Genomic DNA, 26,641 nt, shown 5'->3' with positions numbered 1-26,641 from the left:
TGATCCGAGATCAGCACTCCTACTATGAGACACTTTGTGAATATATCTCACACACAGAAAGCAACACATCTTCACCGATATCAAATAGAAAATATGAATAACAGCCATAATGAGGACAATAAACTTAGATTATTACAAGAACATTAAATATGGTTTTGATTTAAGTGCTGCTAGGTTGGTGAAATGGGAACGATTTGTTGACGGTAAGGGAGAGTGAATGCATTGCACACAGCCAATGCAAGGATTTCCCAGACATTATGGGAACGTTCATAGGATAACCAATCAGAACAAACTGTTCATGCACTGTACAGTATCTCATGGCGCTGCTCTAAGAATACGACGACAGACTCTGTGATGAAACTCATAACTGGGGCCTTGGTTTTAATCATCTTTGTGGATATGCCCATTTAATAAATGAAAACATTTTCATTTTCTAAACAATGAATCATGTTCTTACAGCAGCCTGTCATTGTCTATGACTCGATTACCCAGAGTGCATCTCTTCTCTCATTCTGAGGTACTCTGTTGTCTTTTCACCATCCCTGCCTGTCTACCTCCATAGGTCCTGACCTGTACCCACATCCACTGTGGTGTGGTAGGACTCTCCTCTACTTAAAACCATCCTCATGGTCTTCAGGACCAGACACGTTCTTTCCTCATCCTTTCCTCATCCGTCCATCCGTTCTCCCCTCTGTTCTATCTGTCTCGTCATCCCTCCATCCCTCTGTCCTGGGCTTGTCTGTCTGTCGTTCCGTTCCCTCCTCCATGGCCCGAGGGGGTTATCTATGGTGCTCTCCAGAGTCATTGGGACTCTTTGGGCACGTATAGGGGGGTAAGGAGGTGGGCCGGGGGCCTGAGGCTTTGCCATTGTCCTTCTCCTCCTCTCCCTCCATTCCTCCTACTCCTCTTTCTCCTCCTCCTCTTCCCTCCGTTCTGTCAGTCTCCTCGGAACCACCCCGCCCGTCCTCGCTGGACTCGACGACGTCTGACCCCTCCGACTCAGAGAACAGCTCCCCGTCGCGGTACTCAGTCCCTTCCACCCCCTCCCTGTCCCTCTCCTCCCCCGCCTCCCCCTCCCCTGCACTGCTCATCTGGGTGGTGCTGTTGTGGTGCTTGATGTGGTAGCGCTGGTTCTGGAAGAACTTGACCAGGGTGTGCTTAGGAAGGTCCAGCTGGGCCGACAGGGTGTGGATAGCCTCCTGGTCAGGGTAGAGGCCCACGTCACCGATGAAGCTCTGCAGGATGGCCAGAGCCTCCAGGGAGATCCGGGTCCGCGACCGCAGCTTTCTGGACCCGCCACTCACGCTGCCGTTGTCCTTGCCTCGAGTCCCATCCGAGTTGTGGCCCCTGGAGCCAGGCGTGGGAGTGGGGAGAGGGGATGGGTCCCGCATGGGAGATGGAGATGGGGATGGGGCCTTCCTTGGAGGTAAGGGCTGCCTGTGCAGTGCCTGTGGAGAAAAAGAGGAGGTGTCATGTTGAATCCCATCAGAGCAGACTGTCAACATAGGAAATCAGCCCACAGACTCTAAGTAATAATCAGTCTATTCTCTAAGGAATAATCAGTATATTCTCTAAGGAATAAACAGTTCATTCTCTAACTAAGTCTGACAACACAATATGCACATTCATATAATAAACTGAAAAACTCAACAACAACAACAGAGACAGTAGAAGAAGTTCACCTAAACATAGGATACACTCCCCCCTTAGAGGTAACTCATTTCATTTACTTTCTAGGGGGTTAGTTGTACAATAACAGAGATCCCATAGACCAGAGAGTTCCCTAGAAGCTCATAAACAACAACAGCAGCAGAGAGTGGTTCCCTAAGGAATAGGATAGACTCCCCCCTCTTAGTGGCAGCCCATTAACATCCTAGGGGGTTAGTTGGAACGTGTGGTACTGGAGCTGAGATCCCATTGACCAGACAGAGAGGTCCTAGTCCCAGGCCCATCACATTCCCCTCTCCTGGGGCTATTAGAAGGGCGGGGTGCCTGAACGCCCTAACACTGGAATGCTGCGCCCATAAATCTGTGGTCCGGGAAAATTAAAGGACCTAAATAAAGATAATAGTAATTATTTTTCCCCCTTCAATAATAACATGGTATGTTTCAAATAATATTGAGGTTAGGCCAGACCATGGAGTATTTCTAAATGCTCTTTGGTGGGTTGGTGAGAGAAGGCCTTTTGGTCTTCAGGAAATGTGTGGGCTCCTTGTTTTATGCCTCCTTGTCTATTTCTGATGTCACAAAGGGGCAATCTGAAGTTTCCGTAACAAGCTGAGGGACGGGGCTGTTGAAATGTTACCACTCTCAAATTCATAGAGAGAGAGCTATGGATGCAAGGACTGACCATCCATGATATCAAAATGATAGTTTTAACCATGTTTTGAGGCGATACAATGTTTGTTTACATTTACATTGCTGAAAAACATTGGAGTAAAACAAGCTTATATTCTGGGTTCTGATGAGGTACGACTATTGAGCTTTGCTCATGAGGCATTTCTAAGTTATATTCTTCAAGAATCAATGAGTACATATCATTGATTTAAAAGTCTAAAAATGTATGTAGCAACTGCCCCTTTAAAGGAGACTAACTGGAAGTGGATGACTAAAATGTCTTAAAGGAGACAAACCTGACAGGAAGTGGATGACTAAAAGGTCTTAAAGGAGACAAACCTGACAGGAAGTGGATGACTTAGTGTAAGGAACAGGTGGTGGGATAGAGAGAGAAACGTCCCAGGCATCCCACCACTGTCCTGGAAACCCTTTAACAATCAATCCAGTCAGTCCTTCCATAACTCTAAATCCAACCCAACAACAGAACACACAACATCACTAAAACATCATAACTCTAAATCCAACCCAACAACAGAACACACAACATCACTAAATATCATAACTCTAAATCCAACCCAACAACAGAACACACAACATCACTAAAACATCATAACTCTAAATCCAACCCAACAACAGAACACACAACATCACTAAACATCATAACTCTAAATCCAACCCAACATCAGAACACACAACATCACTAAAATATCATAACTCTAAATCCAACCCAACAACAGAACACACAACATCACTAAACATCATAACTCTAAATCCAACCCAACAACAACATCACTAAAACATCATAACTCTAAATCCAACCCAACAACAGAACACACAACATCACTAAATGATCATAACTCTAAATCCAACCCAACAACAGAACACACAACATCACTAAAACATCATAACTCTAAATCCAACCCAACAACAGAACACACAACATCACTGAAATATCATAACTCTAAATCCAACCCAACAACAGAACACACAACATCACTAAACATCATAACTCTAAATCCAACCCAACAACAGAACACACAACATCACTAAAATATCATAACTCTAAATCCAACCCAACAACAGAACACACAACATCACTAAAACATCATAACTCTAAATCCAACCCAACATCAGAACACACATCACTAAACATCATAACTCTAAATCCAACCCAACAACAGAACACACAACATCACTAAACATCATAACTCTAAATCCAACCCAACATCAGAACACACAACATCACTAAAATATTATAACTCTAAATCCAACCCAACAACAGAACACACAACATCACTAAAATATCATAACTCTAAATCCAACCCAACATCAGAACACACAACATCACTAAAATATCATAACTCTAAATCCAACCCAACATCAGAACACACAACATCACTAAAATATTATAACTCTAAATCCAACCCAACAACAGAACACACAACATCACTCAAATATATCTGGTTCTTTGTTTCTCTGTTGTCATTATGGATGCAACACTCTGGAGGAAATGAGTCTCATCAAGAAAAGTAAATAATCTGTGAGGAGAGGATGAAAGAATGATAGAGACCCTGAATAATGTAGCTGTCCTGGTTAGAGAGGGTCCACATTAGGGTACAGACCCTGAATAATGTAGCTGTCCTGGTTAGAGAGGGTCCTCATTAGGGTACAGACCCTGAATAATGTAGCTGTCCTGGTTAGAGCGGGTCCTCATCAGGGTACAGACCCTGAATAATGTAGCTGTCCTGGTTAGAGAGGGTCCTCATTAGGGTACAGACAGACCCTGAATAATGTAGCTGTCCTGGTTAGGGAGGGTCCTCATCAGGGTACAGACCCTGAATAATGTAGCTGTCCTGGTTAGAGAGGGTCCTCATTGGGGTACAGACCCTGAATAATGTAGCTGTCCTGGTTAGAGAGGGTCCTCATTAGGGTACAGACCCTGAATAATGTAGCTGTCCTGGTTAGAGAGGGTCCACATCAGGTATAGACAGACCCTGAATAATGTAGCTGTCCTGGTTAGAGAGGGTCCTCATCAGGTATAGACAGACCCTGAATAATGTAGCTGTCCTGGTTAGAGAGGGTCCTCATTGGGGTACAGACCCTGAATAATGTAGCTGTCCTGGTTAGGGAGGGTCCTCATCAGGGTACAGACAGACCCTGAATAATGTAGCTGTCCTGGTTAGAGAGGGTCCTCATTAGGTATAGACAGACGCTGAATAATGTAGCTGTCCTGGTTAGAGAGGGTCCTCATTATGGTACAGACCCTGAATAATGTAGCTGTCCTGGTTAGGGAGGGTCCTCATCAGGGTACAGACAGACCCTGAATAATGTAGCTGTCCTGGTTAGGGAGGGTCCTCATCAGGGTACAGACAGACCCTGAATAATGTAGCTGTCCTGGTTAGGGAGGGTCCTCATCAGGTATAGACAGACCCTGAATAATGTAGCTGTCCTGGTTAGAGAGGATCCTCATTAGGGTACAGACCCTGAATAATGTAGCTGTCCTGGTTAGAGAGGGTCCTCATTGGGGTACAGACCCTGAATAATGTAGCTGTCCTGGTTAGAGAGGGTCCTCATTAGGGTACAGACCCTGAATAATGTAGCTGTCCTGGTTAGAGAGGGTCCTCATTGGGGTACAGACCCTGAATAATGTAGCTGTCCTGGTTAGGGAGGGTCCTCATCAGGGTACAGACAGACCCTGAATAATGTAGCTGTCCTGGTTAGAGAGGGTCCACATCAGGTATAGACAGACCCTGAATAATGTAGCTGTCCTGGTTAGAGAGGGTCCTCATTAGGGTACAGATCCTGAATAATGTAGCTGTCCTGGTTAGAGAGGGTCCTCATTAGGGTACAGACCCTGAATAATGTAGCTGTCCTGGTTAGAGAGGGTCCTCATTGGGGTACAGACCCTGAATAATGTAGCTGTCCTGGTTAGAGAGGGTCCTCATTAGGGTACAGATCCTGAATAATGTAGCTGTCCTGGTAAGAGAGGGTCCTCATTAGGGTACAGACCCTGAATAATGTAGCTGTCCTGGTTAGAGAGGGTCCTCATTGGGGTACAGATCCTGAATAATGTAGCTGTCCTGGTTAGAGAGGGTCCTCATTAGGGTACAGACCCTGAATAATGTAGCTGTCCTGGTTAGGGAGGGTCCTCATCAGGGTACAGACAGACCCTGAATAATGTAGCTGTCCTGGTTAGAGAGGGTCCACATCAGGTATAGACAGACCCTGAATAATGTAGCTGTCCTGGTTAGAGAGGGTCCTCATTAGGGTACAGATCCTGAATAATGTAGCTGTCCTGGTTAGAGAGGGTCCTCATTAGGGTACAGATCCTGAATAATGTAGCTGTCCTGGTAAGAGAGGGTCCTCATTAGGGTACAGACCCTGAATAATGTAGCTGTCCTGGTTAGAGAGGGTCCTCATTGGGGTACAGATCCTGAATAATGTAGCTGTCCTGGTTAGAGAGGGTCCTCATTAGGGTACAGACCCTGAATAATGTAGCTGTCCTGGTTAGGGAGGGTCCTCATCAGGGTACAGACAGACCCTGAATAATGTAGCTGTCCTGGTTAGAGAGGGTCCACATCAGGTATAGACAGACCCTGAATAATGTAGCTGTCCTGGTTAGAGAGGGTCCTCATTAGGGTACAGATCCTGAATAATGTAGCTGTCCTGGTTAGAGAGGGTCCTCATTAGGGTACAGACCCTGAATAATGTAGCTGTCCTGGTTAGAGAGGGTCCTCATTGGGGTACAGACCCTGAATAATGTAGCTGTCCTGGTTAGAGAGGGTCCTCATTAGGGTAAAGATCCTGAATAATGTAGCTGTCCTGGTTAGAGAGGGTCCTCATTAGGGTACAGACCCTGAATAATGTAGCTGTCCTGGTTAGAGAGGGTCCTCATTAGGGTACAGATCCTGAATAATGTAGCTGTCCTGTTTAGAGAGGGTCCTCATTAGGGTACAGACCCTGAATAATGTAGCTGTCCTGGTTAGAGAGGGTCCTCATTAGGGTACAGACCCTGAATAATGTAGCTGTCCTGGTTAGAGAGGGTCCTCATCAGGTACAGACAGACCCTGAATAATGTAGCTGTCCTGGTTAGAGAGGGTCCTCATTAGGATACAGACCCTGAATAATGTAGCTGTCCTGGTTAGAGAGGGTCCTCATTGGGGTACAGACCCTGAATAATGTAGCTGTCCTGGTTAGAGAGGGTCCTCATTGGGGTACAGGCCCTCTGAGACCCTGCTAACATACTAATTAATATGTCATGATTAGAAGTCAGCTTTCTGCATGACTTCACCTCCACTCTACACCAGAGAGGGCTGTTATGAGTCATTTATTGTCAGTATGTTTGTGAGTGAGAGTGTGTGTTCTTACATTAGTGTGTGTGTGTGTGTGTGTGTGTGTGTGTGTGTGTGTGTGTGTGTGTGTGTGTGTGTGTGTGTGTGTGTGTGTGTGTGTGTGTGTGTGTGTGTGTGTAGCACAGCTGGGACACATGTGTGGTGTGTGGTGGAGCCCGGGGGTGTGTGGAAGGGTACAGTACAGACATGGTGGGGGTCTGGGTCAGAGGGAGGGAGACCCATGGGGATAAGAGCAAAGCATCCAGAATGACAGCAGCAGCAGAAAGCAGACCCATGTAATGCTGAGATAGACACATCTACAGGACCACCCAGTCTGCCTGGAGCTGCCAGTGTTTACCACAGAATGATATCTACCATTTTATAGGATCTTTATGGTGCCTACAGAGAGATCAACATCACCATTCTCTCTCTTATCCATTCATCAACTCTCTAACTCTGTCTGTCTGTCTGTCTGTCTGTCTGTCTGTCTGTCTGTCTGTCTGTCTGTCTGTCTTTCTGTCACTCTCATCTTGATCTCTCTGCCTATCTCTCTCTCTCCCTTGTTCTCTCTCGCCATTACCTTACGGGTAACATTACCACTTCTCCTACCATCCACCCCCTCTCTCCTTCCCCTTTCCTGCTTCCCTTCTCTCTCTCCTCGCTAGGCGCCATCAGTGAAGATGAGGCTGGTATTTTTAGCAGATTTATGTCCCTGCTTTGGTCCCAGACATTCTAGGAGAGCAGTGAAGGAATGTGTTCATGGTGTGACCACAACATCCTTCCCAAGATGCTTAATTATTAAAAGAAGAAAGAGAGAGAGAATAGAAAGATGGACTGGTTCAGGCCCTTCCAGACAAGTGTCCTTCTAACATACAACAAGCTTCTGGTTAAACTGAACAGCACACAACATACACTTCTACTTCTGGTCAACTGTAAGTCCCTCACATCTGTCTACAATTGTTTTGAGGGACTGAGGTGAAGTGTCTTTGCTTTTTGTGGGAACACTCTATGTTTGTAGTTTCTGCTGCAATTGTGTCCAATATGTAATTCAGGAGGGGGGGGGGGGGGGGGGGGGCTCCAAGCTGTATACCGGTGAGGTATTTGCCAGGGGTGACACCTCTCCTCTCGGGCCTCTCACCTGTGTTTCTGGAGACATGTGGAGGACAGTGGAGTCTCTCACCTGTGTTTCTGGAGACATGTGGAGGACAGTGGAGTCTCACCTGGGTTTCTGGAGACATGTGGAGGACAGTGGAGTCTCACCTGGGTTTCTGGAGACATGTGGAGGACAGTGGAGTCTCACCTGGGTTTCTGGAGACATGTGGAGGACAGTGGAGTCTCTCACCTGTGATTCTGGAGACATGTGGAGGACAGCGGAGTCTCACCTGGGTTTCTGGAGACATGTGGAGGACAGTGGAGTCTCTCACCTGTGTTTCTGGAGACATGTGGAGGACAGTGGAGTCTCTCACCGGGGTTTCTGGAGACATGTGGAGGACAGCGGAGTCTCACCGGGGTTTCTGGAGACATGTGGAGGACAGCGGAGTCTCACCTGGGTTTCTGGAGACATGTGGAGGACAGTGGAGTCTCACCTGGGTTTCTGGAGACATGTGGAGGACAGTGGAGTCTCACCTGGGTTTCTGGAGACATGTGGAGGACAGTGGTCTCACCTGTGTTTCTGGAGACATGTGGAGGACAGTGGAGTCTCACCGGGGTTTCTGGAGACATGTGGAGGACAGTGGTCTCACCTGGGGTGATGGAGACATGTGGAGGACAGTGGAGTCTCACCTGTGTTTCTGGAGACATGTGGAGGACAGTGTGAAGCCTCTCACTGTAGTGGTGCTTGGACTCCTCTTCATACACCATGTCCCTCTCAGCCTGGGACAGGGTCAGGAACCTTCTAATGGTACACAGGTTCTCCCACAGAGTCCGGTTGTCTGGGCTGGGGTTCTCCTTCCAACGCAGCAGCTCACACAGCCAGCCCTGACAGAGAGGGAGGGATGACGGGTCATTTAACATACAGCACTAGAGTGAGAGAGGAAATGGAGAAAGAGAGACAGGACAAAGGGATGGAGAGGGGTAGAGACATGAAAGAACAGGTTGGGGGAAAACAAGCAAAAGACAAGTTCCAGATGAAAGTGATGTGGTGCTGAGAGAGAGATGTGATTATCTCTGCTAGACTGGCCCAGGCACTAACACCAGCTGTTGTTTGTACACAGCCTCCTCCAGCACCCAGTGTTCATAACCTGATCAGGGCTCCTTCTCTCCCTCCCTCCAGCCGTCTCTCCGGAGAGGGCCATTGCCAGAAGGGGTCACTGAGCCATGACCCCTCACAGAGCCAGGCCTGTAGGAGACCCTACCCCCTGACCAGCAGTGGTGCACACACAGAGACACACAAGCCTGTATCTCACACGTGTTTACACACACCACACTAACGTGTGTGAAAAAACACACACACACAACCTATTTTTTTCTATTCTATAATCCACTTCTTAGATAGTCCAATCTAAAACCACCCAGAACAACAGCAGTCTATTTATGTCTTCCTCAAGAATCCTCACGCCTTAATCATGTGATCTCTCTGTACAACCCTCAGACCAGCCGTGATCATGTGATCTCTCTGTACAACCCTCAGACCAGCCGTGATCATGTGATCTCTCTGTACAACCCTCAGACCAGCCGTGATCATGTAATCTCTCTGTACAACCCTCAGACCAGCCGTGATCATGTGATCTCTCTGTACAACCCTCAGACCAGCCGTGATCATGTGATCTCTCTGTACAACCCTCAGACCAGCCGTGATCATGTGATCTCTCTGTACAACCCTCAGACCAGCCGTGATCATGTGATCTCTCTGTACAACCCTCAGACCAGCCGTTATCATGTGATCTCTCTGTACAACCCTCAGTCCAGCCGTGATCATGTGATCTCTCTGTACAACCCTCAGTCCAGCCGTGATCATGTGATCTCTCTGTACAACCCTCAGTCCAGCCGTGATCATGTGATCTCTCTGTACAACCCTCAGACCAAAAGACTTCACAGGTCAAACCATTCTCTCTTGTCAAATACCAGTCATACAAAGACAGCGAACCAAAGATGAATCACCATCTGTCTCTGACACTAACCCAAACCGAGAGGATTCTGATGAGCTGTACACAGACATCATAACATATCCCAAGCCACCCCTCTCCTAGATGGCCATTTCCAGTGGCTCCTAGATGGCTATCTTTTTCATATTTTTATTTAACCTTTATTTAACCTTTATTTAACTAGGCAAGTCAGTTAAGAACAAATTCTTACAGCCGTAAGAAAGGCAAATTACCTCCTTTGGGGACAGGGGCTGGGATTAAAAATAAAAAATAGACATAAATAAATATAGGACAAAACACACATCACGACAAGAGAGACAACACTATATAAAGAGAGATCTAAGACAACAGCATAGCAAGGCAGCAACACATGACAACACAGCATGGTAGCAACACCACATGACAACAACATGGTAGCAACACAACATGGCAGCTGCACAGCATGGTAGCAACACAACATGGTAGCAAAACAACATGGTAGCAGCACAAAACATGGTATAAAACATTATTAGGCACAGACAACAGCACAGAGGGCAAGAAGATAGAGACAACAATACATCACACATAGCAGCCACAACTGTCAGTAAGAGTGTCCATGATTGAGTCTTTGAATGAAGAGATGGAGATAAAACTGTCCAGTTTGAGTGTATGTTGCAGCTCGTTCCAGTCGCTAGCTGCAGCAAACTGAAAAGAGTAGCGACCCAGGGATGTGTGTGCTTTGGGGACCTTTAACAGAACGTGACTGGCAGAACGGGTGTTGTATGTGGAGGATGAGGGCTGCAGTAGATATCTCAGATAGGGGGGAGTGAGGCCTAAGAGGGTTTTATAAATAAGCATCAACCAGTGGGTCTTGCGACGGGTATACAGAGTTGACCAGTTTATAGAGGAGTGTAGAGTGCAGTGATGTGTCCTATAAGGAGCATTGGTGGCAAATCTGATGGCCGATTGATAAAGAACATCTAGCTGCTCGAGGGCACTCTTACCTGCCGATCTATAAAGTCTGTCTCCGTAATCTAGCATGGTTAGGATGGTCATCTGAATCAGGGTTAGTTTGGCAGCTGGGGTGAAAGAGGAGCGATTACGATAGAGGAAACCAAGTCTAGATTTAACTTTAGCCTGCAGCTTTGATATTTGCTGAGAGAAGGAGAGTGTACCGTCTAGCCATACTACCAAGTACTTGTATGAGGTGACTACCTCAAGCTCTAAACCCTCAGAGGTAGTCTCCAGTGGCTCCCTCTCCTAGATGGCTATCTCCAGTGGCTCCCTCTCCTAGATGGCTATCTCCAGTGGCTCCCTCTCCTAGATGGCTATCTCCAGTGGCTCCCTCTCCTAGATGGCTATCTCCAGTGGCTCCCTCTCCTAGATGGCTATCTCCAGTGGCTCCCTCTCCTAGATGGCTATCTCCAGTGGCTCCCTCTCCTAGATGGCTATCTCCAGTGGCTCCCTCTCCTAGATGGCTATCTCCAGTGGCTCCCTCTCCTAGATGGCTATCTCCAGTGGCTCCCTCTCCTAGATGGCTATCTCCAGTGGCTCCCTCTCCTAGATGGCTATCTCCAGTGGCTCCCTCTCCTAGATGGCTATCTCCAGTGGCTCCCTCTCCTAGATGGCTATCTCCAGTGGCTCCCTCTCCTAGATGGATATCTCCAGTGGCTCCCTCTCCTAGATGGCTATCTCCAGTGGCTCCCTCTCCTAGATGGCTATCTCCAGTGGCTCCTTCATGTGCAACCACATCCCGCATGCTCTGTCCCTCTAACAGAAACAGATGTGGAGGACTCAGGAGGGTAGGCATTTGGAGTATCTTTGATGATGTCCCACAGTGTAACCCAGCACACACATGCTCATAGACACACACACACACACACACACACACACACACGTAAGCCAGATCCTTTGGCTGGCGTGACAGACGTTTCTTTTATCTCTACCCGGCCCTGGACGCCCACATTGGTCCTGACAGTCAGATACCACAGCCTGTGGTACCAAACAAGCAGCGCATGCTTGACATCCCCGCCCACATACCCCGATATGTGATCTTACCTCCCATCAAATCCACCACAGTTCATCAACCCTGGAGAAATAACATTCTCCATTGTGTGGGAGATTGTGTGCATTACATGCATGTGTAGGCATGCACATGAGTGTGTGTGTGTGTTACGGTTGTTTACAGATATTTACACATTTTACTAAGCATCCTGATCACAGGATGTCAGCATTTCACCTTTAGCTAGGTAGCTTCAAACAAAAACCACTAAGCTCCTCTCACTAGAGTACGGTATTGTTATGATATACTTATATACAGTACACTGTATGTGTGTGGACTGACCTGGCTCTTGTTGGTGACCCCTGGTATACTGTATGTGTGTGGACTGACCTGGCTCTTGTTGGTGACCCCTGGTATACTGTATGTGTGTGGACTGACCTGGCTCTTGTTGGTGACCCCTGGTATACTGTATGTGTGTGGACTGACCTGGCTCTTGTTGGTGACCCCTGGTATACTGTATGTGTGTGGACTGACCTGGCTCTTGTTGGTGACCCCTGGTATGCTGTATGTGTGTGGACTGACCTGGCTCTTGTTGGTGACCCCTGGACTGACCTGGCTCTTGTTGGTGACCCCTGGTATGGTACCTGGCTCTTGTTGGTGACCCCTGGTATACTGTATGTGTGTGGACTGACCTGGCTCTTGTTGGTGACCCCTGGTATACTGTATGTGTGTGGACTGACCTGGCTCTTGTTGGTGACCCCTGGTATGCTGTATGTGTGTGGACTGACCTGGCTCTTGTTGGTGACCCCTGGTATACTGTATGTGTGTGGACTGTATGTGTGTGGACTGACCTGGCTCTTGTTGGTGACCCCTGGTATACTGTATGTGTGTGGACTGACCTGGCTCTTGTTGGTGACCCCTGGTATACTGTATGTGTGTGGACTGACCTGGCTCTTGTTGGTGACCCCTGGTATACTGTATGTGTGTGGACTGACCTGGCTCTTGTTGGTGACCCCTGGTATACTGTATGTGTGTGGACTGACCTGGCTCTTGTTGGTGACCCCTGGTATACTGTATGTGTGTGGACTGACCTGGCTCTTGTTGGTGACCCCTGGTATACTGTATGTGTGTGGACTGACCTGGCTCTTGTTGGTGACCCCTGGTATACTGTATGTGTGTGGACTGACCTGGCTCTTGTTGGTGACCCCTGGTATGCTGTATGTGTGTGGACTGACCTGGCTCTTGTTGGTGACCCCTGGTATACTGTATGTGTGTGGACTGACCTGGCTCTTGTTGGTGACCCCTGGTATACTGTATGTGTGTGGACTGACCTGGCTCTTGTTGGTGACCCCTGGTATACTGTATGTGTGTGGACTGACCTGGCTCTTGTTGGTGACCCCTGGTATACTGTATGTGTGTGGACTGACCTGGCTCTTGTTGGTGACCCCTGGTATACTGTATGTGTGTGGACTGACCTGGCTCTTGTTGGTGACCCCTGGTATACTGTATGTGTGTGGACTGACCTGGCTCTTGTTGGTGACCCCTGGTATACTGTATGTGTGTGGACTGACCTGGCTCTTGTTGGTGACCCCTGGTATACTGTATGTGTGTGGACTGACCTGGCTCTTGTTGGTGACCCCTGGTATACTGTATGTGTGTGGACTGACCTGGCTCTTGTTGGTGACCCCTGGTATACTGTATGTGTGTGGACTGACCTGGCTCTTGTTGGTGACCCCTGGTATACTGTATGTGTGTGGACTGACCTGGCTCTTGTTGGTGACCCCTGGTATACTGTATGTGTGTGGACTGACCTGGCTCTTGTTGGTATACTGTGACCCCTGGTATACTGTATGTGTGTGGACTGACCTGGCTCTTGTTGGTGACCCCTGGTATGACCTGGCTCTTGTTGGTGACCCCTGGTACTGTATGTGTGTGGACTGACCTGGCTCTTGTTGGTGACCCCTGGTATACTGACCTGGCTCTTGTTGGTGACCCCTGGCTATACTGTATGTGTGTGGACTGACCTGGCTCTTGTTGGTGACCCCTGGTATACTGTACTGTGTGTGGTGACCCCTGGTACTGACTGACTGGCTCTTGTTGGTGACCCCTGGTATACTGTATGTGTGTGGACTGACCTGGCTCTTGTTGGTGACCCCTGGTATACTGTATGTGTGTGGACTGACCTGGCTCTTGTGTGTGGACTGACCCCTGTTGGTGACCCCTACTGTATGTGTGTGGACTGACCTGGCTCTTGTTGGTGACCCCTGGTATACTGTATGTGTGTGGACTGACCTGGCTCTTGTTGGTGACCCCTGGTATACTGTATGTGTGTGGACTGACCTGGCTCTTGTTGGTGACCCCTGGTATACTGTATGTGTGTGGACTGACCTGGCTCTTGTTGGCGGCCACCTTGGCGAACAGGGCCTGGGACACCTTGGCTCTCTTCATCTCCTGCTGGATCTCATCATAGATCCCAGAGGTAATGTTGATGTTGACCAGGGACTCCATCTTCAGGGGCAGCTCAGCACTGACCTGGGTCAGGGGGGGCTTGGGCTGCAGGGAGGAGAAGAGGGCGGGGGGGAGAAAGAAAGAGAGAGGTTTTAGTGAGCAAGACTGGCTAATCGTCTAGGTTACTGAGTCCCTAAAGAGATTGCCTGCATTTGTTTACCTGTTAGTGTACTGGCAGGGGTGTGTCTGTGTGTGATGTGACTACAGTGTTTACCTGTTAGTGTACTGGCAGGGGTGTTTCTGTGTGTGATGCGACTACAGTGTTTACTTGTTAGTGTACTGGCAGGGGTGTGTCTGTGTGTGATGAGACTACAGTGTTTACCTGTTAGTGTACTGGCAGTGGTGTTTCTGTGTGTGATGAGACTACAGTGTTTACCTGTTAGTGTACTGGCAGTGGTGTTTCTGTGTGTGATGAGACTACAGTGTTTACCTGTTAGTGTACTGGCAGGGGTGTTTCTGTGTGTGATGAGACTACAGTGTTTACCTGTTAGTGTACTGGCAGTGGTGTTTCTGTGTGTGATGAGACTACAGTGTTTACCTGTTAGTGTACTGGCAGGGGTGTTTCTGTGTGTGATGAGACTACAGTGTTTACCTGTTAGTGTACTGGCAGTGGTGTTTCTGTGTGTGATGAGACTACAGTGTTTACCTGTTAGTGTACTGGCAGGGGTGTTTCTGTGTGTGATGTGGGTTGTAGCCAGACCTGGGCTCGAATAGTATTTATTTTCTTTCAAATACTTAAACTTCACTTCATTGAGATTTCCAGACGCAATGCAACCAATGCAACAATCCCAAAAGTGCAAACCCCACCCACCCTGGCACTTCATGTAGGCTCAATCAAATGCTCAAAGTATTAGAGAGGAAATATGAATACTATTTAAACCCAGGTGTGGTTGTAGATGTGTGTCTGATGTGGCTACAGTGTGTACCTGTTAGTGTACTGGCAGGGGTGTGGTTGTAGAAGTGTGTCTGATGTGGCTCTTCCCTAGTGTTCCTATTCAACGTACATGAGGACACCTGGGTATGTACGTGTACCTGTGTGAGTCGCTGGCCAGTGGAGCTGGAGTTCTGATTGGTTGGGGTCTGGTTGCCTAGGTTGAGGTTGGGGTTCATGCTGCGTTCACGCTCCTCCTGGTAAATGTGGTCGCGTTCGCTCTCGTGGAGGTTCAGGAAGTTCTGCATAGCTTTGAGGTTGACCAGGAGTGACTGGGAGGCCTGGCGAGGGTCCTCCTCTTTACGAAGGATCTCAGACAGCAGGCCCTGAGACACAAACACGCGCGCAAATGTCAGGTCTCTTAGCAAGGACCCTCCAAGTAACCTTTCATACTCTAATTCTCTCATTACATCTCTCTCTCTCTCTCTCTCTCTCTCTCTCTCTCTCTCTCTCTCTCTCTCTCTCTCTCTCTCTCTCTCTCTCTCTCTCTCTCTCTCTCTCTCTCTCTCTCTCTCTCTCTCTCTCTCTCTCTCTCTCTCTCTCTCTCTCTCTCTCTCTCTCTCTCTCTCTCTTACACACTACTCTACTCTACTCTACTCCACTCTACACTACTCTACTCTCTTTAGGTAGGAATGTCCCTATGTCAGTGTATTGGGCTTTCTCAACAGTCAGTATCAGTGTAGTGGAGTTATATTCAGCTTTCAGAACACTCATATTAAGACAGGTCTCCACTGATGACAAACCAACTCTGAGACCCTTTAAAAGCTACAGTGATCACAGTAATGGCCGTGGATCCCACTTTTTCTGGATATGTAGTCCATTGCACTCACAAAGATCCATAGCTCCCAGAAGCTTCTGCGCATGTGCAGACCACGTGTGTATCAGCTACTCTGGCGAACGCTGTTGTTTAATAAAGTTAGATCAAAGCTGAATCAATGTCGGCAAGATCCCAGAACGATCACAGTATTCTACATTACAGAACTCAATATAATAGCCTAGTATAACTTCACTGGAAGACAAAAACAACACTGCATTTAAATAGTGCATGATAATTATTCAAGTTTTACCGGTGAAACATCCATGCAGCATCATTCTACATAGTAACCATTTGATCTCAGTCTCAGTGATGAGTGATGCAGTGTTTAGAAGTAGTCTACTGTGTTGTTTAGAAGTATCCTAAAGTGTTGTTTAGAAGTAGCCTAAAGTGTTGTTTAGAATTAGCCTACAGTGTTGTTTAGAAGTAGCCTAAAGTGTTGTTTAGAAGTAGCCTAAAGTGTTGTTTAGAATTAGCCTACAGTGTTGTTTAGAAGTAGCCTAAAGTGTTGTTTAGAAGTATCCTAAAGTGTTGTTTAGAAGTAGCCTACAGTGTTGTTTAGAAGTAGCCTACAGTGTTGTTTAGAAGTAGCCTAAAGTGTTGTTTAGAAGTAGCCTACAGTGTTGTTTAGAAGTAGCCTACAGTGTTGTTTAGAAGTAGCCTACGGTGTTGTTTAGAAGTAGCCTAAAGTGTTGTTTAGAAGTATCCTACAGTGTTGTTTAGACGTAGCCTACAGTGTTGTTTAGAAGTATCCTACAGTGTTGTTTAGAAGTATCCTACAGTGTTGTTTAGAAGTAGTCTACAGAGTTGTTTAGAAGTATCCTACAGTGTTGTTTAGAATTAGCCTACAGAGTTGTTTAGAAGTAGCCTACAGTGTTGTTTAGAAGTATCCTACAGAGTTGTTTAGAAGTAGCCTAAGGTGTTGTTTAGAAGTAGCCTACAGTGTTGTTTAGAAGTAGCCTACAGTGTTGTCAGAGGTAGCCTACAGTGTTGTTTAGAAGTAGCCTACAGTGTTGTTTAGAAGTAGTCTACAGTGTTGTTTAAAAGTAGCCTACAGTGTTGTTTAGAAGTAGCCTACGGTGTTGTTTAGAAGTAGCCTACAGATTTGTTTAAAAGTAGCCTACAGTGTTGTTTAGAAGTAGCCTACAGATTTGTTTAGAAGTAGCCTACAGTGTTGTTTAGAAGTAGCCTACAGAGTTATTTAGAAGTATCCTACAGTGTTGTTTAGAAGTAGCCTACAGTGTTGTTTAGAAGTATCCTACAGTGTTGTTTAGAAGTAGCCTACAGTGTTGTTTAGAAGTAGCCTACAGAGTTGTTTAGAAGTATCCTACGGTGTTGTTTAGAAGTAGCCTACAGTGTTGTTTAGAAGTATCCTACAGTGTTGTTTAGAAGTATCCTACAGTGTGACTGAGTGAACGAATCTTGGAGCAGATGGTGCTAACAAACTGCAGGCATCCCACCTGTGTATTTTGCCCAGTGGCGCGCGTTGTTGAGTTTTGGCCACATGAGAAAACAATTTGCTGTTGTTTTTTGTCTTCCAATAAAGTTATACTAGGCTATTATATTGGTTTATGAAATGTAGAATACTGTGATCATTATGTGATCTGGCAGACATTGATTCTGCTTTGATCTAACTTTATTAAACAACACCAGAACCATTGGCCTGTGTAGCCTGTTCTCGGAGTAGCCTGTTCACTAAGTAGCCTGTTCACTGAGCAGCCTGTTCTCTGAGTAGCCTGTTCTCGGAGTAGCCTGTTCACTGAGCAGCCTGTTCTCTGAGTAGCCTGTTCTCTGAGTAGCCTGTTCTCTGAGTAGCCTGTTCTCTGAGTAGCCTGTTCACTGAGTAGCCTGTTCACTGAGCAGCCTGTTCTAGGAGTAGCCTGTTCACTGAGCAGCCTGTTCTCTGAGTAGCCTGTTCTCGGAGTAGCCTGTTCACTGAGCAGCCTGTTCTCTGAGTAGCCTGTTCTCTGAGTAGCCTGTTCTCTGAGTAGCCTGTTCTCTGAGTAGCCTGTTCACTGAGTAGCCTGTTCACTGAGCAGCCTGTTCTCAGAGTAGCCTGTTCACTGAGCAGCCTGTTCTCGGAGTAGCCTGAACTCGGAGTAGCCTGTTCTCTAAGTAGCCTGTTCTCTGAGTAGCCTGTTCTCTGAGTAGCCTGTTCTCTGAGTAGCCTGTTCTCTGAGTAGCCTGTTCACTGAGCCGTCTGTTCTCGGAGTAGCCTGTTCACTGAGCAGCCTGTTCTCGGAGTAGCCTGTTCTCTGAGTAGCCTGTTCACTGAGCAGCCTGTTCTCGGTGTAGCCTGTTCTCTGAGTAGCCTGTTCACTGAGCAGCCTGTTCTCGGAGTAGCCTGTTCTCTGAGTAGCCTGTTCACGGAGTAGCCTGTTCTCTGTGTGTAAAGTAGAGACTATAAACATGTGCAGAAGCATCGGGGGCTCCGGATCTTTTAGTGCTGTGGACCAAAGAACCTGAAAAAGTCAGACCCGCATTGATGTATTGATGTCAATGGGAGATTAAGTGAAACTTCAACTTAAGTGGAGGTTAGAAATGCTTAGAAATGGAAGTGGAGGTAGATGTCTCACCTGTGTGCGGTTGAAGGCCACCCTGGCGAACACAGCCTGAGAGACGCTGGCCCTCTTCAGCTCCTCTCTGACCTGATGGTAGATGTCCGGACAGACCTCCACGGCCGACGGATTCATCCCAGGATCGCTGAGGCCTCCTGGGGCTTTGCAGGAGCGCGGGATGGGTGGGTGGTTGAGGAACTGTTGGTGCTGCTGCTGGTGGAGGGCCTGCGGACCGTGCTGGTGGGCTAGCAGGCGGCTAACAGCTAGCTGCTGGTTGATGAGGTGGGCCATGGCCAGTTGTTGCCTGACCATCTGAGGGCTGAGCTGGGGGGAGAGGAGACCGCCCGGGCCCAGTAAGGGTTGGAGGGAGGCCGGAGGACCGGGAGGGGGCGCCTGGCCTCTGGGCGGTGGGCTGTGGTGGTGCTGGGCATGGGGTGAGTGCTGCTGAGACAGGTGGGGGAGGGCCTGTTGCTGGCTGGGAGTTTGGGGGTCCCCTAGTCCAACCTTGAGGGGTAACCCTCCAAGCTGGGTTGGTGGGGTCAGGTGAGAGGGGGGGCGCTGTCCCAGGCCACATACGTCTGACATGCTGTCCCTCTCCACTGCAGATACAAACAGACATGGTGGTGAGAGGAGGTCTGAAGAGATCTCAATACCATCTATATACTGTTCAGATACTATATATATATATATATATATTCTGGTAATGGCCGTTCTTTCCAACTCACCTTTAATATCAGGTTTATCCAGTCCTGACCACATCTTCTCCAGGTATTCACCTGTAGTGAAGTCACATGCTATATATCAGACTGGTTAACAAACCAATACACGTATACAGTACAGTACAGCACAGTAGGTAGGATACACAGCATTCAACTACATTTTATCCATGTATTTATCCATCCATCCAGCCATGCAATTGACATCAACAGAAGGTCCGAAGACTGACAAGTAGATCCTCCAATCAGATTCTGAGGTGACTACGCTAATCCAATGGGAATGTCCCATTCCCCATTTTACAACATCTGGAGGGCTGCAGTGTGTTTGTCTTTTGGGGCCGCAGAGCAGAACAGAACAGAACTAATACTATGGGCTGTAAGGAACCTGATCCCCCTCCTCCCTCCCCCCTCCCCCCTCCCCTGTCAGACCACAGGCACCATTTATCTCCTCTCCCACTTCTCCCTGTGTTTGTGGTCTGGTGTCAACTTTGATCTGCCTCCATGTTGGAATGACAGTGTTAAACAGGGAGGAGAGCGTAAGGAGAGGGTACATGGTCTGCTATGAGGTACAAGTGTGTGTAAATCCATGTGTGTGCATGCACTCTGTATGTGTTGCGCGTGTGTGTGCCATGCCCCTGTGTGTGTGTGTGTGTGTGTGTGTGTGTGTGTGTGTGTGTGTGTGTGTGTGTGTGTGTGTGTGTGTGTGTGTGTGTGTGTGTGTGTGTGTGTGTGAGACGTTTCCCTGCATGTGTGTGCCATGCCCCTGTGTGTGTGTGTGTGTGTGTGTGTGTGTGTGTGTGTGTGTGTGTGTGTGTGTGTGTGTGTGTGTGTGTGTGTGTGTGTGTGTGTGTGTGTGTGTGTGTGTGTGTGTGTGTGCCCGTGCCCCTGCGTGTGTGTGACGTTTCCCTGCGTGTGTGTGTGTGACTTTTCCCTGAGTGTGTGTGTTTGTGTGTGACGTTTCCCTGAGTGTGTGTGTGTGTATGTGTGTGTGTGTGTGTGTGTGTGTGTGTGTGTGTGTGTGTGTGTGTGTGTGTGTGTGTGTGTCGTTTCCCTGAGTGTGTGTGTAAGGGGATCTCCCAGTGTGAAGTGGCAAGCGGCTGCATCTGATTAGAGGCTGACAGTGTTTGGTTTTCTCTGCTGTATTAAGGGTGACATTAAAATATTATGTAAACCATGTATCATGGGGTCTCTATAGAGCTGTCTCTAATACCATGCATCATGCTGGGGTCTCTATAGAGCTGTCTCTAATACCATGCATCATGGTGGGGTCTCTAGTCTCTATAGAGCTGTCTCTAATACCATGCATCATGGTGGAGTCTCTAGTCTCTATAGAGCTGTCTCTAATACCATGCATCATGGTGGGGTCTCTATAGAGCTGTCTCTAATACCATGTGTCATGGTGGAGTCTCTAGTCTCTATAGAGCTGTCTCTAATACCATGTATCATGCTGGGGTCTCTAGTCTCTATAGAGCTGTCTCTAATACCATGTACCATGGTGGAGTCTCTAGTCTCTATAGAATACCATGTATCTGTCTCTAATACCATGTATCATGGTGGAGTCTCTAGTCTCTATAGAGCTGTCTCTAATACCATGTATCATGGTGGAGTCTCTAGTCTCTATAGAGCTGTCTCTAATACCATGTATCATGGTGGGGTCTCTAGTCTCTATAGAGCTGTCTCTAATACCATGTATCATGGTGGGGTCTCTAGACTCTATAGAGCTGTCTCTAATACCATGCATCATGCTGGGGTCTCTATAGAGCTGTCTCTAATACCATGTATCATGGTGGGGTCTCTAGTCTCTATAGAACTGTCTCTAATACCTTGCATCATGCTGGGGTCTCTATAGAGCTGTCTCTAATACCATGTATCATGGTGGGGTCTCTATAGAGCTGTCTCTAATACCATGCATCATGGTGGGGTCTCTAGTCTCTATAGAGCTGTCTCTAATACCATGTATCATGGTGGGGTCTCTAGTCTCTATAGAACTGTCTCTAATACCTTGCATCATGCTGGGGTCTCTATAGAGCTGTCTCTAATACCATGTATCATGGTGGGGTCTCTAGTCTCTATAGAACTGTCTCTAATACCATGCATCATGGTGGGGTCTCTATAGAGCTGTCTCTAATACCATGTATCATGGTGGGGTCTGTCTCTAATACCATGCATCATGGTGGTGTCTCTATAGAGCTGTCTCTAATACCATGTATCGTGGTGGGGTCTCTAGACTCTATAGAGCTGTCTCTAATACCATGCATCATGGTGGGGTCTCTATAGAGCTGTCTCTAATACCATGTATCATGGTGGGGTCTCTATAGAGCTGTCTCTAATACCATGCATCATGGTGGGGTCTCTATCTCTATAGAGCTGTCTCTAATACCATGTATCATGGTGGGGTCTCTATAGAGCTGTCTCTAATACCATGTATCATGGTGGGGTCTCTATAGAGCTGTCTCTAATACCATGCATCATGGTGGGGTCTCTATAGAGCTGTCTCTAATAACATGTATCATGGTGGGGTCTCTAGTCTCTATAGAGCTGTCTCTAATACCATGTATCATGCTGGGGTCTCTAGTCTCTATAGAGCTGTCTCTAATACCATGCATCATGCTGGGGTCTCTAGTCTCTATAGAGCTGTCTCTAATACCATGGATCATGGTGGGGTCTCTATAGAGCTGTCTCTAATACCATGCATCATGGTGGGGTCTCTATAGAGCTGTCTCTAATACCATGCATCATGGTGGGGTCTCTATAGAGCTGTCTCTAATACCATGTATCATGGTGGGGTCTCTAGTCTCTATAGAGCTGTCTCTAATACCATGTATCATGGTGGGGTCTCTATAGAGCTGTCTCTAATACCATGTATCATGGTGGGGTCTCTAGTCTCTATAGAGCTGTCTCTAATACCATGTATCATGGTGGGGTCTCTATAGATCTGTCTCTCTAATGCCCCCTTAATTATCAGTACTATTGCTGCTGTACAGGTTAATCTCAGGATTGAAGCTACTGTCTGACTCTAACAAACACAGTGATCCCTGCTGGTCAGCAGAACATAATGTCCAAAATGACAATCATTTGGGGGGTTTTCTCGGGGGGATTTTGCAGTTTAGTTAACCCACTTAAAGAAAATCATTAGTCCACTGTTAATACAGTCCCAAAATGGTTTGCATGTCAGCAGTCAAGTTTTCAAGATATTGGACTTTTAAGAACCAAACTGTCACTTGCAAAACGCATCATCATCATGATGTGGCAGATGACAGTTTGCTTCTTGAATGTCCAATATCTTGAAAACTTGACAGCTGACCTGCAAAATGTTTTGGGACTGTATCAACAGTCTGTTGATAACTGTCTGCTGAAAGAAGGGCCCGACACTTGGGTCAGCTCAAGGACTTACAGTTAGGATCCCAGCCAATGACAGGCAATGTTATAGTGGAAGGTGCTACTGACATATTATTGTCCATGTGGGGTGTGTGAGGCTACAGGAGCCAAGAGGGGACACACCTCACCTTGAATCCTTTTGTACTTCTTGTACCAGCGGCCAAACTCCTGGCACTTGGAGGTGGACACGTTGGCATAGTATGAGCTGTTGACTATGGCAGAGATCATACTCTGATGAGAGAGAGAGAGAGAGAGAGCGAGAGAGAGAGAGAGAGAGAGAGAGAGAGAGAGAATATAGTGTATGTTTTAGTGAATGTGTACTGTGTAATACTAGACCTATAAGGACCTGGAGCACCACAACACAGTTACATACTGTATAGACTGGAACACCACAACACACTCACATACTGTATAGACTGGAACACCACAACACAGTTACATACTGTATAGACTGGAACACCACAACACAGTCACATACTGTATAGACTGGAACACCACAACACAGTCACATACTGTATAGACTGGAACACCACAACACAGTTACATACTGTATAGACTGGAACACCACAACATGTCACATACTGTATGGACTGGAACACCACAACACAGTTAAATACTGTATAGACTGGAACACCACAACACAGTCACATACTGTATAGACTGGAACACCACAACACAGTCACATACTGTATAGACTGGAACACCACAACACAGTCACATACTGTATAGACTGGAACACCACAACACAGTTACATACTGTGGACTGGAACACCACAACACAGTCACATACTGTATAGATTGGAACACCTCAACACAGTTACATACTGTGGACTGGAACACCACAACACAGTTACATACTGTATGGACTGGAACACCACAACACAGTTACATACTGTATAGACTGGAACACCACAACACAGTTACATACTGTATAGACTGGAACACCACAACACAGTTACATACTGTATAGACTGGAACACCACAACACAGTCACATACTGTATGGACTGGAACACCACAACATGTCACATACTGTAGAAAACAGATCTGCGTTGTTGTTTTGGAATCTGTATACAGGAAATCATGTGTCATTTGAACCCCATGTAAGAAAAGCACACCACCTCCTGCAGCTAATGAAAAACAATCTAAGCCAGAGACTAAGATACATAACATGACATGACATAAGATGACATAAGCTGCTACCAGAGAGAGAGGGCCCTCCTTGGCACATTATTCCCCACCACTATAAGGCTAATACAATGCAGTACAACCTAAGCCAGAGACTAAGTTGCATGACATGACATAAGATGACATAAGATGCTACCAGAGAGAGAGGACACTCCTTGGCACATGATTCCCCACCACTATAAGGCTAATACAATGCAGTACAACCTAAGCCAGAGACTAAGTTGCATGACATGACATAAGCTGCTACCTGAGAGAGAGGGCACTCCTTGGCCAGGGAACTCTGATTCATCTCCTTCAGTAGCTCTTTGAGGGCGTTCCTCACTGTAGCGTGGTTCCACTGCTCTGACGGCAGATCCTCCAGCCTGGAAAAGCTGGAACCAGGGTTGGATTCATTACCACATGCAAGGGAAAACTATTGAAAACATTATGCAATGAAATAAAATATAATTTATTTCTGGACAACTTCACATAGTCCCTCCCTCTTTCAGTCAGTTTGATGCCTAATGAACACAACCCTGAGACACTAATACATCACTTCCTGTTTGACATACAACAACATAACAACACAAAACTGACATTTGACCCCAAAATTCTCAAGTGTCATTTTTCACCTCTTGGATCACTGAGATTAGAATCTGTACTATATATTTTGTAATTATTATCATTATGTTTTTGGGCCAAATACTACGCATTTTACCATCCTTTCCACAAAATTATAATTACCGTAACAGTCCAAAAAAGTAATAAACAAAACATTTTCTAATATTTTTTTACATTGCTATCCTAATGAAAAGGCCTAAGTTAAACATAACACTGAAAATATGTCAAATGAAACTATAAAATAAAATCGGACTTTTTCCCAATTTGAGCTTTTTAGCCATTTTGGTAATGAGAAGGCCAAGTGGGGTAATGAGAAGGCCAAGTGGGGTAATGAGAAGTCCAAGTGGGGTAATGAGACGGCCAAGTGGGGTAATGAGAAGGCCAAGTGGGTAATGAGAAGTCCAAGTGGGGTAATGAGAAGTCCAAGTGGGGTAATGAGAAGGCCAAGTGGGGTAATGAGAAGGCCAAGTGGGGTAATGAGAAGGCCAAGTGGGGTAATGAGAAGGCCAAGTGGGGTAATGAGAAGGCCAAGTGAGGTAATGAGAAGGCCAAGTGGGGTAATGAGACGGCCAAGTGGGGTAATGAGAAGGCCAAGTGGGGTAATGAGAAGGCCAAGTGGGGTAATGAGAAGGCCAAGTGGGGTAATGAGAAGGCCAAGTGGGGTAATGAGAAGGCCAAGTGGGGTAATGAGAAGGCCAAGTGGGGTAATGAGAAGGCCAAGTGAGGTAATGAGAAGGCCAAGTGGGGTAATGAGACGGCCAAGTGGGGTAATGAGAAGGCCAAGTGGGGTAATGAGAAGGCCAAGTGGGGTAATGAGAAGGCCAAGTGGGGTAATGAGAAGGCCAAGTGGGGTAATGAGAAGGCCAAGTGGGGTAATGAGAAGGCCAAGTGGGGTAATGAGAAGGCCAAGTGGGGTAATGAGAAGTCCAAGTGGGGTAATGAGAAGGCCAAGTGGGGTAATGAGAAGGCCAAGTGGGGTAATGAGAAGGCCAAGTGGGGTAATGAGACGGCCAAGTGGGGTAATGAGAAGGCCAAGTGAGGTAATGAGACGGCCAAGTGGGGTAATGAGAAGGCCAAGTGAGGTAATGAGAAGGCCAAGTGGGGTAATGAGAAGTCCAAGTGGGGTAATGAGAAGGCCAAGTGGGGTAATGAGAAGGCCAAGTGGGGTAATGAGAAGGCCAAGTGGGGTAATGAGAAGGCCAAGTGGGGTAATGAGAAGGCCGAGTGAGGTAATGAGAAGGCCAAGTGGGGTAATGAGAAGGCCAAGTGGGGTAATGAGAAGGCCAAGTGGGGTAATGAGAAGGCCAAGTGGGGTAATGAGAAGGCCAAGTGGGGTAATGAGAAGGCCAAGTGGGGTAATGAGAAGTCCAAGTGAGGTAAAATGGGTGTTTGAGAATAAGAACCTCGTTCTGAAGGCATACAAACAAACATGAATTGAACTTCTACTCTTCCTCTAGATCACATATGTCAGAGTCAAGGCCCGCGGGCCACATCCGGCCCGCAAGAAGGTTTTTTACGGCCCCTGGGATGATCTTGATTTATTATTAGAACCGGCCCGCAGCAAGCCGGCAGCCCGCAGATCTTTTACACGCACCAATACTACATTTCCCACAATGCAAAGGTGACGCACCGAGCAGTAGGCTGCTTCATTTCAATATTTATTGGCACAGCAGTCGTCAGCATCACAGTAAAATTAACTTTCAGATACCCATCAAAAATGGCAAAACGGAAGGTGGATACTGAGAACCGGGGGTTTCAAACAAGGTGGGAGTCGGAGTATATGTTCACGAAGGTAGCTGGAAAACCTGTGTGTCTTCTGTGTGGAGAAAGTGTGGCGGTACTGAAAGAGTATAATCTGAGACGACATTATGAAACGAAACACGCGGACAAAAACAAGAATATGGACATGGAACAAAGGCTACAAAAGGCAGAGGAATTAAAACGAGGCCTCAAATCTCGACAGGCTCTGTTCAAAAAAGCCAAATCACAAGGCCAGGCTGCTGTCAAGGCCAGTTTTATTTTGGCAGAAGAGATCGCTAAATCAGCCCGGCCATTTACGGAGGGGGATTTCATCAAAAACTGCATGATTAAAGTTTGTGACGAAGTTTGCCCAGAAAAAAGGCAACTCTTTTTAAATGTGAGTCTGAGCAGAAACACCATTGCCGAGAGAGTAGACCAGTTGTCCATCAATCTAAAAGAGCAGCTTGTGAAAAAGGG

The 26,641-nt window shown here is 46.9% G+C and overlaps 1 protein-coding gene across 1 annotated transcript in view; it reads right to left on the bottom strand.

Moving 5' to 3' along the window:
- Positions 1–467: 467 nt before the first annotated feature.
- The window catches only part of LOC139405464 (DNA-binding protein SATB2-like), a 40,139-nt gene continuing 13,965 nt past the window's right edge, over positions 468–26,641 (bottom strand). The window contains exons 4-11 of the mRNA XM_071147791.1: positions 24,072–24,195; positions 22,766–22,868; positions 19,269–19,319; positions 18,562–19,142; positions 15,273–15,497; positions 14,121–14,285; positions 8,451–8,645; positions 468–1,448 (exon numbers count right to left, since the gene is read on the bottom strand). Coding sequence (XP_071003892.1) covers positions 780–1,448; positions 8,451–8,645; positions 14,121–14,285; positions 15,273–15,497; positions 18,562–19,142; positions 19,269–19,319; positions 22,766–22,868; positions 24,072–24,195 — 2,113 coding nt within the window. The 3' untranslated portion in view covers positions 468–779. The remainder of the gene's footprint in view (positions 1,449–8,450; positions 8,646–14,120; positions 14,286–15,272; positions 15,498–18,561; positions 19,143–19,268; positions 19,320–22,765; positions 22,869–24,071; positions 24,196–26,641) is intronic.

The sequence above is a fragment of the Oncorhynchus clarkii genome, unplaced genomic scaffold, assembly GCF_045791955.1.
Source record: "Oncorhynchus clarkii lewisi isolate Uvic-CL-2024 unplaced genomic scaffold, UVic_Ocla_1.0 unplaced_contig_817_pilon_pilon, whole genome shotgun sequence".
In the NCBI taxonomy this organism is placed as follows: domain Eukaryota; kingdom Metazoa; phylum Chordata; class Actinopteri; order Salmoniformes; family Salmonidae; genus Oncorhynchus; species Oncorhynchus clarkii.
The sequence above is the reverse complement of the archived record's forward strand: the minus strand, read 5'-3'. Positions and strand labels throughout refer to the sequence as shown.